The 11,920-nt window shown below is 41.4% G+C and overlaps 1 protein-coding gene across 1 annotated transcript; it reads right to left on the bottom strand.

Moving 5' to 3' along the window:
• Window positions 1-10,540: 10,540 nt before the first annotated feature.
• LOC118627673 (barrier-to-autointegration factor-like) lies at window positions 10,541-10,821 on the bottom strand. The gene has a single exon (XM_036258112.1). The coding sequence runs from the start codon at window positions 10,778-10,780 to the stop codon at window positions 10,541-10,543; it is 240 nt and encodes a 79-aa protein (XP_036114005.1). The 5' UTR covers window positions 10,781-10,821.
• Between the last annotated feature and the right edge of the window lie 1,099 nt (window positions 10,822-11,920).

Raw genomic sequence — 11,920 nt, 5'->3', positions numbered from 1 at the left:
TGTTGCTCTCTCTTTCTCTCTCTGTCTCTTCCCATTCCTCCCACTCTATCTGAAGATAAATAGAAAAATATCCTCAGGTGAGGATTAAAAAAAGGGGGGGGGGAGTGGAAGAAAGCAAAACAGTACAATCTTTGGGATTGGATAAAAAGTAAAATGGGACCTCCAAACTCGTTTTATGAAGCCAGCATAATTCTAATTCCAAAACCAGAAAAAGACACTACAAAGAAAGAAAACTACAGGCCAATATCCCTGATGAACATAGATGCCAAAATCCTGAACAAAACACTAGTAAATCGGATCCAGCAATACACCAAAAAAATTATTCACCATGACCAAGTGGGATTCATCCCAGGGATGCAAGGCTCGTACAATATTTGCAAATCAATGAACGTTATACACCACATAAATAAAATGAAGAATAAAAACCACATGATCATATCAATAGATGCCGAAAAAGCTTCGACAAAATCCAGCATCCATTTTTTATTAAAATGCTCAGCAATGTGGGAATAGAGGGATCATATCTCGACATAATAAAGGCCATATATGAAAGACCTACAGCCAACATCATACTCAATGGGCAAAAACTAAAAGCATTTCCCTGAAGAACAGGAACAAAACAGGGATGCCCATTTTCGCCACTCTTATTTAACATAGTACTGGAAGTCTTAGCCACAGCAATCAGACAGGAACTAAAAATAAAAGGGATCCAAATTGGAAAGGAGGAAATGAAACTGTCATTGTTTGCAGATGACATGATACTATACGTAGAAAACCCGAAAGACTCCATCAAAAACTTACTAGACTTAATAAATGAATTTGGCAAAATAGCAGGATACAAAATTAACATCAAGAAATCGATGGCATTCTTATACACCAATGATGAACTCACAGAAAGAGAAACTAAGAAAACAATCCCATTTACCATTGCGGCAAAAAAAATTAAGATACCTAGGAATAAACTTAACCAAAGAAATAAAGGACCTATTTGTAGAAAACTACAGGTCATTAAAAAAGAAATAGAGGAAGATATAAAAAAGTGGAAGCACATACCCTGTTCATCGATTGGAAGAATTAACATCATTAAAATGTCCATACTACCCAAAGCAATCTATAGATTCAATGCAATTCCCATCAAAATACCAAGGACATACTTCACAGAATTAGAACAAATACTTCAAAAGTTCATATGGAACCAAAAAAGACCTCGAATAGCCACAGCAATCTTAAAAAAGAAGAACAAAGTTGGAAGGATCACATTACCAGATTTCAGGTTATACTACAAAGCCACTGTAATCAAAACAGCCTGGTACTAGCACAAGAACAGGCATATAGACCAGTGGAACAGAACAGAGAACCCAGAAATGGACCCAAGGCAATATGCTCAATTAATATTTGACAAAGGTGGCAAGAGCATACAGTGGAGTAAAGGCAGCCTCTTTAATAAAATGGGCAGAGGAACTAAATAGACACCTCTCCAAACAGGACATACAAATGACATACATATGAAGAAATGTTCATCGTCACTAATCATCAGAGAGATGCAAATTAAAACAACGAGGTATCACCTCACACCTGTCAGAATGGCCGCTATCAACAAATCATCAAACAACAAGTGTTGACGAGGGTGTGGAGAAAAGGGGACTCTAGTACACTGCTGGTGGGAATGCAGCCACTATGGAAAACAATATGGTGTTACCTCAAAAAATTAAAAATTGAACTTCCATTTGACCCAGTGATCCCACTTCTAGGAATATACCCTAAGAAGCCTGAAACACCAATCAGAAAGAATATATGTACCCCCATGTTTGTAGCAGCACTATTTACAATAGCTAAGATCTGGAAACAGCCCAAATGTCCATCAGTTGACAAATGGATAAAAAAGCAGTGGTACATATACACAGTGGAGTACTATGCAGCTGTAAGAAAGAAAGATCTCTTATCCTTTGAGACGACATGGAGGGACCTGGAAAGTATTATCCTAAGCGAAATAAGCCAAACAGAGAAAGACAAGTATCATATGATCTCACTTATTTGTGGAATATAATGAACATAACAGTCTGAGGAATGGAGTAGTCCCAGAGACATGGAAGTGGGGTACAGACTGACAATCCCCAGAAGAGGGGGTGGGGGGGAGAGATAAACCACAGAACTTATATGCATGTATGCATGAACAATGGACATGCAACAAAGCTGGGGACAGGGCAGGGAGGGAGAGGGGGAGAATCAGTGGGGGGAAAAGGAGAAACATCTGTAACAAAAATAAATTAATTTAAAAAAAAAGTAAAATGGTATGATACATACTTCTTTTACATTGATGGGTACAGGACAGTTAATAGTTAACGTTTACAGCACATAGAGATAGTATTCAGAGAAAAGGTAACAATGAGGAGTTCTGTGATCGGTTTTCTAGTACAGTGAATATGCCCTTGAGGATCTGGAAAAGGAGATTACTCCGACATTTCAAAGTGATGGTGTCTTAGATGCAAAAGGACAATAGACAGGCTCAGTTAAAGTAAAGACTGACCTTTGTCAAGGAAGCTACAGGCCTAGGATGTGACAACCCACCATGACTCGCTTTTAGTTAGGATTTTTTGTTTGTTTTTATCCTCACCTGAGGACATTTTTCCTTTTTTTTTTTTTTTTTGTTCAGATAGAGTAGGAGGGAGAGAGAGAAAGAGAGAAAGAGAAACATCAACGTGAAAGGGACACATGGAGTGGCTGCCTCCTGCACGACCCAACCAGGGCCAGGGGAAAACTACAACCAAGGAACGCACCCTTAGCAGGAACTGAACCCTGGTCTCTCTGGACCGCAGGCTGACGCTCTAACCGCTGAGCCATAACGGCCAGGGCTAGTTAGGACTTTTTATGTTGATACCTATGTGGTTGCTTTTGGTCTGTGAGTTTGTAAGGCCCACCACATAGGCCTCCCCTGAGCTTGTTAGGTTTAGTATGTGGTCCCATTTTCATCCACAATAAGGTAAGTAATAGAAAAGATCTTGGCAGAATGCAACTATCAACCCCTAATTCAGAGGAATAAATAGGTCAGAAAGAATAGTCACAAGACTTTAGGGAAGCCATCTAAATGAACACCATGCCCACATTTAAATGGTCTTTGAAAGCCATAGGAATTTAAAGGCCTCAGGACAAGCACATCCACACCAAACGTAAGCCAGCAGGTGATGTGGTATTTTCCTTCCTAGGAGGGAGTTGCATTAGGAAAGAGAGTGAACAAGATCACACCACATATATAAAATTAAAAGCTAAAGGCCGGCCGGTGTGGCTCAGTGGATTGAGTGTCAGTCCCATGGACTGAAAGGTCCAGGTTCAATTCCCAGTCAGGGCACATGCCCGGGTTGTGGGCTCAGTCCCCATTGGGGGGATGTGCAGGAGGCGGCCAATCGATGTTCTCTCTCATCAATGTTTCTATATCTCTTCTTCCTCTCTCTCTAAAAAACTCAGTAAAAACATATATATTTTTTTTAATTAAAAGCTAAAAAACTGAGGCTGGTACAGTGATTTCACCAGACACAAAAAAGCAACTCTCAGGATGCTGGATTATCAAACTAGTCATCCAAATTTACACTGGTTTAAAGATTGGAGAGAAGTGCTCAACAACACAATGATATATAATGTGGAGATCAAAGGAGGATCCCTTTCTCCTGTTTTTATGCAAGTATTGAGAAGAGCCTATGGGATAATTCTGCCATGTCAATAATGGAACCTTGCAACAAAGAGGAAATGGAGTAGGCACTTAGACATGAGCAGAGCAAGGACGATAAGCCAGGTACAGAAGGTCACCAGGGCAGAAATCCCCAGGTGCCTAGCAACAAGCAAAACTGGGAAAACAAGGACCTCACCTGGCTCAGTGGTTGAGCATCAATCCATGCACCAAGAGGTTCCCGGTTCAATTCTCAGTCAGGGCACATGCCCAGGTTGTGGGTCAAATCCCCAGTGGGAGTCTAATCGATGTTCTCTCTCATCAATGTTTCTCTCTCTTTCTCCCTCTCTCTTCCTCTCTCTCTAAAATTAATAAAGAAAAAGAAGAAAAAGAAAACAAGGACCTCGCCTCCAGGGTAACCTTTCCTCCCCTAGTGTATTGCTGATCATGCAGTATAGTCCCCCCTGACCTTTCATATCACTGGGCCCTTCCCTGACCTTTCTCCCCCTGAAATGTTGCTAGTCATGAGGGTTAGACCCCCCTCAGAGGGGGAAAAAACAAGGGGACAGAGAATAGCCTGTAAGCATTAAGCCCCCAGGACAATGAAGTTCTCCCCTGTATCAAATACACATAGGCCTCAGTTGTGTTTCAGTTCTAGGCCCAGAAAAGCAGCAAAACCAGACAAGCCAACACCACAGTTGACATCAGGACCACCTGCATTAACTAATGACCCCCTGCCCTGGAACCAATCAGTGGAGACCATGACCCTGAAAGGACACACTTGGAAAGCTGATGAATATTCTATTGAGATCCTCCTCTGGGACCTCACCTATAATCCCCACCCTTAAAAGCCTTTGGGATGGACCCAGCTTGCTCTCCTTCCCGGGAGTATGCCCATGCCTTTGCCCTCCCCGTACTCTTCCACCCAGGCAGGTTACCCTTACCTTTCTCTCTCCTGAGCTCCAAGGGCCCTTCTTTTGCCTCTGTAACTTGTTTCCTGAGCCCATTTTTTCTACCACTCACTTCTTTTACCCCTGTGACTTTCTAAATAAACTTCCTCTCATAATTTGAGTCTTGGCTCTGAATTCTTTCCTAGCTAGAACTCAAGTACTGAGGTTGCTGAACCAAGGTCCAGTCTGACTCTACTGTTCTAACACCTGGTGCCATTCTCAGAGCTGCAAGCAATGCCGCCAAGGCTGACGAGCCCGCAGTACCCAGCCCCCAGTAAGAGATGTACAGTTCGCAGAGAGCCTTTATTTGCAAGTACTTACAGAATTGAGAAGATTTAGCTAGAAGTGATATTGACTCAATAGGGCCAAAATGAGCTCTTTTGACACCTAAGTTATTTTTTTGCACGCACGATAGAAAAAGAGCTGGCTCTAAAATCAGACTGAATGAATGAGAGGATTACCTCAATGGGCAAATAGAAGCTCTGAAATGGAGCACAGAGAGACTTCTCTGCAGGAAGTTAGTAAGAAAATTTTAGAGACTATCTCTGAACTAAAGAAGGTTTTTGAAGCTTCTATGTGCCAACACTGTGTTTTTCCTTTCCTCTTCTCCAACTGCCCCCCTAGACTCTTTACTTCATTGCCTGGACTTATTTTTTTTCCTTATTCACTTTCTCTCTCTTATAGACACCCTCCACAGACGTTCCCTACTGACCTAGGGGACCCTCAGAATAGAAAACTAGACCAGGATAGACTAGAAAAAAAAAAGAAATTCTGGCAGCTTCCTTTAGAGAAAAGCCCATCTCAGGACAAGGAGAACTAGCCATAATCTACACTCCTTGTACTAGGCTTGTAGAAAATAAAATAGGATTTAGAAAGAAAAAGAAACAGTAACAAGCATAAGGCTTCTCTGAGGTCAATGAGAGGGCATTTCCCCATATCTTTATTAATACTTTAGGAGAAATTGAAATGACCATATAAAGGGAAATTACTAAGGCCCTTGTAGGTACTGGGCAACTTGATCTGTTCTTAACCCTATCCAATTAAGTTGCCTTGTCCATCAGACTAAGCTTCTGTACAAATGGTAGGGACATCTAATCAACCAGTGTTTGCTTTTAAGTCAGAATCAATTCCCTTCCAGCTAGGGAATGTTATAGAGCAACATATTTTTCCTAGTCTAATCTGCCCAATTCACTTGATAGGGCAAGACTTTCTTGAATCCAATGATGCTTATGTATCCTTTTCCCAGAAGAGTGAAATGTATTTAGAACTAACTGAACCAATTGGGAAAATAAGGATTTTAAAGGAACCTCCAGAAGAGGAAACTAATTTTGAGACTGACTGAATATTTGTTACAGGATGTTCCAATTCAACTTTGGGGCTTTTTCCAGAACAGATAGATATTGGCAAGACTAAGTCAGCCACTCCTATTGACAATACTTTGCCTCTACTAAACATTCACCAGTATCATTTCAGATCTGATGCACTAGCTGGAAGTAAGCCCATTCTACAAGATTTGTAAAAGGTGCTTATAATTTCATATATGAGCCCCTGTAATTCTCCTGTTCTTCTAGTAAAGAAACCCAATGGGGCCCTGGCCAGTTTGGCTCAGCAGATGGAGCATTGGCCTGTGGACCAGAGAGTCCCGGGTTCAGTTCCCACTAGGGGCACGTACCAAAAAAAAAAAAAAAAAAAGAAACCCAATGGGAAATGATGGAGATTTGTAGAGGATCTCATAGCTACAAATAAAGACATCCTGTGGTTCCAAATCCACATACTCTATTATCAGCCATTCCTATGGACTAACAATATTTTTCAGTGATAAATTTATGTAGTGCCTTTTTCAGCATTTCTGTAAAATAAATAAATAAACAAACAGGATATACCTCTTTGCTTTCACCTGGGAAGACTGTGAGTTTACTTGGACAGTAATGCCTTTAAGATATGCAGTGAGTCCTACCTTTTTCCCTCAGATACTAAAAGCTGATTTCTCAGAGATTCCACTGTAATCCAACATGAGAATGATTTACCTTTATGTTCAAGGACATACTCCAAAGAGGATACAGTTTACCTATTACCACAGCTAGCCATAAAGGGACATAGGGTCGCCCTGGCCAGTTTGGCTCAGCAGTTAGAGTGTCAGCCTGTGGACCAGTGAGTCATAGGTTCAATTCCAGTTAAGGGCATGTACCTCAGTTGTGGTTCATCCCCTGCCCTGGTTGGGTCACAGGGAGGCAACCAGTTGATGTGTCTTTCTCACATCGATGTTTCTCTCTCTCCTTTTCTCCCACTCTATCTGATGATAAATAGAAAAATATCCTTGGGTGAGGATTAAAAAAAAGGAGGGACTTAGGGTCTTCAAGGACAAGCTTCTGTTTCATTTTACCCCAAGTAGAATACCTTAGTCACCTAATATCTAAAGATGGGATGCTAATTAATTCAGAAAGACTTAGAGGAAGTTTATCCTTTCCTCTTCCAAAAACAAACTAAAAACAGCTTAGAGGGTTCCTGGGTCTGACTAGATACTCTCACAATTGAGTTCCAAATTTTTCATTAAAGGCCCAGTCTTATTAAAATCCTATCAACTAGATCCAGTTCAATGGAACCCTGAAGGGAAACAAGCTGAAGAAACTCAGAGGAAATATTATCTAAAGCTCCCATTCTGGGATACCTTAATTATAAGCTTTGCTTTAGGCCTGGCCATTGTGGCTCAGTAGTTGAGCGTCGACCAAGAGGCCACTGATTCAATTCCCAGTCAGGGCACATGCCCAGGTTGTGGGCCTGATCCCCAGTGGGGGGCATGCAGGAAGTGACAATCCATGTTCTCTCATTGATGTTTCCATCTCTTCTCCCTTCCTCTGTCTCTCTAATATATCAATAAAAAAATTTTTTTTAAAGAAATGCTTTTAGGAGTTTTAACTCAAAAACATAGAAATCATCATAGACCTATATAGGATATTATAGTCAGCAATTAAACTCAGTAACCATTTCTCCTTGTATGACAGCCATCTCTGCTATAGCCATATTATGCAAGCAAACAGAAGAAATAGTTATAGACTCTACTTTATTTATATTCATCATTCTGTTGAATCTCCTCTGAACTCTTGTCACACTCAAAACTGTCAGTCAACCGGCTTCTTATGAAGTACTCTTGCTTTCTGTGCCTAATATTTTAATTCGATGTAACAGTCTCAACTCAGCAACTTTGCTACCTTCTTTGCAGGGTGAAGACATCCACCGTGGTGCTTTACTTTCTGCCACTTTCTTGTTCCTAGGAATGCTTTACAGGAAACTCCTATTGATAATGCTGACTTAATTTTGTTTATAGATGGATCTTATCTTAAAGATTAGCAGAGACATTACCAAGTTGGATATGCAATAACTTTCATGGTGAACATAATTGAAAATTCTTTTTTATCTGAATAAGATTTGCCCAACAAGCTGAATTAATTGCTCTAACTCAAGCTTGTCAATGGCCAAAGATCCAGTAGCCAATATTTGTATTGATAGTTGCTATGCCTTTGGTGTAGCTTATGACTTTGGAATGTGTGGAAGCAATGAGGCTTCTTAACTTCCTCAGAGCAGCTCATAAAGAATGGAAAATAGGTTGTAGAATCATTAGATGTCACACAGCAACTGACACAATGGGCAATTATCAAAATTCCAGGACATTCTAGAAACACTACCATGGAAGCAAAGGGAAATTTAGCTGAGGCTGCAACTAGACAAACAGCTATAAGCAGCCAAATTATCCAGACCCGAGAATATTCTCCCTATTAAGTCAGTAAGACTCTCATGTAAAGTTCCATTGGAGCCCTGGCCAGTTTGGCTCAGCTGTTAGAGCATCGGCCTGCAGACCACAGAGTCCTGGGTTTAGTTCCTGCTAAGGGCATGTACCTCAGTTGCAGTTTGTCTTCGGCCCTGGTTGGGGTCGTGTGGGTGGCAACCACTCGATGTGTCTCTTTTGCGTTGATGTTTCTCTTTCTCTCTTCCCTACCCTCTCCTTCCTGCTCTATCTGAAGATAAATGCAAAAAAATAAATAAATAAAATAAAGTTCCAGTGGACAGCTGCAGAAGGAAAAAAGAGGTTATTCCCTGGCCGATTTAGCTCAGCAGTTGGCCTGAGGACTGAAGGGTTGTGGATTCAATTCCTGGTCAAAGGTTGTGTGGGAGGCAGCCAATTGATGTGTCTCTCACGTAGATGGTAGATGTTTCTCTCTCTCCCTCTCCCTCTCCCTCTCCCTTTCCCTCTCCCTCTCCCTCTCCCCCTCCCCCTCTCTCCCTTTCACTCTATCTAAAAATCAATGGAGCCTTGGCCGGTTTTGCTCAGCGGTTAGAGCGTTGACCCTCGGACCAAAGAATCTTGGTTCGATTCTGGTCAAAGGCATGTATCTCGGTTGTGGTTCAGTCCTTGGCTCTGGTCGGGGTCCAGCAGGACGTGACCAGTTGATGTGTCTCTCTCACATTGATTTTTTTTTAATTAATTAATTTATTTTTGTTACAGATGTTTCTCCTTTTTCTCCCACTGATTCCCCCCTTCCCCTCCCTCCCCACCCTGTCCCCAGTTTTGTTGTCCATGACCTTTGTTCATGCATACATGCATATAAGTTCTGTGGTTTATCTCTCCCCACCACCCCCTGTTCTGGGGATTGTCAGTCTGTACCCCACTTCCACATCTCTGGGACTACCCCATTCCTCAGACTGTTATATTCCACAAATAAGTGAGATCATATGATACTTGTCTTTCTCTGTTTGGCTTGTTTTGCTTAGGATAATACTTTCCAGGTCCCTCCATGTCGTCTCAAAGGATAAGAGATCTATCTTTCTTACAGCTGCATAGTACTCCATTGTGTATATGTACCACTGCTTTTTTATCCATTTGTCAACTGATGGACATTTGGGTTGTTTCCAGATCTTAGCTATTGTAAATAGTGCTGCTACAAACATGGAGGTACATATATTCTTTCTGATTGGTGTTTCAGGCTTCTTAGGGTATATTCCTAGAAGTGGGATCACTGGGTCAAATGCAAGTTCAATTTATAATTTTCTTTTTTAAATCTTTATTGTTGAATGTATTACAGATGTTCCTCATTTTTCTCCCATTGAACCCCTCCTCCCCACTCCTGCCTCCCTCCCACCTTTTCCCACACTATTGTCTGTGTCCATTGGTTATGCATATAAGTACTTTGGTTTATTTCTTCCCACCCACTCCCAACCCCTTTCCCTTTGAGGTTTGTCAGTCTAGCAATGAATTTGTACTTCTTAATCTCTTCACCTTTTTCACCCATTCCCCCCAACCCCCTCCCATCTGGCAACCAACAAAATGTTCTCTGTATCTATGAGAATGTTTCTGTTCTGCCTGTTCATTTTGTTTGTAGATTTCATTGTTGATAGATATGTATTCATTGCCATTTTGTTTGTTCATATATTTTATCTTTTTCTTCAAAAAGACCCTTCATCATTTCATATAATAACAATTTGGTGGTGATGAACTCCTTTAACTTTTTCTTGTCTGGGAAACTCTTTTTTTTTGAAAGCCACTGACTTTACTGACTTAAAAAACTTTATATGGACAGTGACTATCCTGCCAAAAGAGAAGCCAAATGGCATAAAACAGACCAGAGGTGAGAGTGGGGGTGAGGGTAGGGGCCAGAAATTCACTCAGAAAAGCTGGTTAACAACTGATCTAAAACTGGCAGGGGAAGGAGAAGGGACATGCACGAGCAAGAATTCCAAAAAAGTTGAAATGGTGAGGGGAGAGAACTCCCGCAAAGACCCTGGACGACATCAGAGGTGTGTAGACAGCAATCGTTTCCTTTCTAGAGGACAAGTAGCCTTCACTCAGCTGCAAACTCTGGAGACTCAAGACTGGTGTTAGGGATTGGGGGCTCCCCAGAGAGCATCACAAGAAGGCGTCACACCACTCTTGAAGTCACCCGAAGCAGTCCCGGGACTGCTTGGCATTGGCACCACATATGTCCTTTAGCCATTCCCGGAAGAGGTCTTCATCTTTCTTTAGCACCAGAAACTGGCCAAGGACCACATAGGCCTTGTCAAAGCCCCTTTCCTCCAGCTTCTTTCCCAGGACTTCACCAATCCCAGCCAGGCTCCCCACTGGCTTTTCCCCCATGGACTCTGCCATGAAGTCTCGGTGCTTTTGTGAGGTTGTCATCTTGATATGGATTAATCGGCAGCTCCAGCTCCCGTAACGGCTCCTCCCCTGGGAAACTCTTTATATGGCCATTGATTCTAAATGACAGCTTTGCAGGATAAAGTAATCTTGGTTGTAGGTTCTTGCTTTTCATCACTCTGAATATTTCTTGCCACTCCCTTCTGGCCTGCAAAGTTTCTTTTGAGAAATCAGCTGACAGCCTTATGGGAACTCCCTTGTAGGTAATTAACTGCTTTTCTCTTGCTGCTTTTAAGATTCTCTCTTTGTCTTGAACCTTTTGCATTTTGATGATGATGTGTCTTGGTGTGGGCCTCTTGGGGTTCATCTTGTTTGGGACTCTCTGAGCTTCCTAGACATGTATATCTGTTTCCTTCACCAAGTTAGGAAAGTTTTCTGCCATTATTGTTTCAAACAGGTTTTCAATTTCTTGTTCTCTCTCTTCTCCTTTTGGCACCCCCAAGATGTGAATGTTGGCACACTTGAAGTTGTCCCAGAGGCTCCTTACACATTTACAATGGCATAAAAAGTAAAAAATAATAATTAAACACTAGGAATAAATTTAACCAAGGCCGTAAAAGCCTGTACTCAGAAAATTACAAGACATTGAAGAAAGAAATTGAAGAAAATAGAAATAAATGGAAGCATATCCCATGCTCATAGATAGGAATAATTTACATCATTAAAATGGCTGTACTACCCAAAGCAATTTATAGATTTAACACAATTCCTTTCAAAATACCAATGGCATTTTTTCACAGAACTAGAATAAGTACCAAAAATTTATATGGAACCACAAAAGACCCCCAAATGGCCACAGCAATCTTGAAAAAGAACAAAGTAGGAGGTATCATGCTAGCTGATATTAAACTATATTACAAGGCTATAGTAATCAAAACAGTATGGAACTGGCATAAAAATGGACACATAGATCAATGGAACAGAATAGAGAGCAGAAAATAACCATGCATATATTGTCAGTTATATATGACAGAGGCCCTGGCTGGTTTGGCTCAGTGGTCAAAGCATCAGCTCTCAGACCAAAGAGTCACAGGTTCGATTCTGGTCAAGGGCATATACCTTGGTTGCAGTTTGGTCCCCGGCCCTGGCAGCCAGTTGATATGTCTCTCTCACATTGATGTT

Source organism: Molossus molossus, unplaced genomic scaffold, assembly GCF_014108415.1.
Source record: "Molossus molossus isolate mMolMol1 unplaced genomic scaffold, mMolMol1.p scaffold_m16_p_13, whole genome shotgun sequence".
In the NCBI taxonomy this organism is placed as follows: domain Eukaryota; kingdom Metazoa; phylum Chordata; class Mammalia; order Chiroptera; family Molossidae; genus Molossus; species Molossus molossus.
Note: the sequence above shows the minus strand (reverse complement) of the source record. Positions and strands in the feature narration are given on the sequence as shown.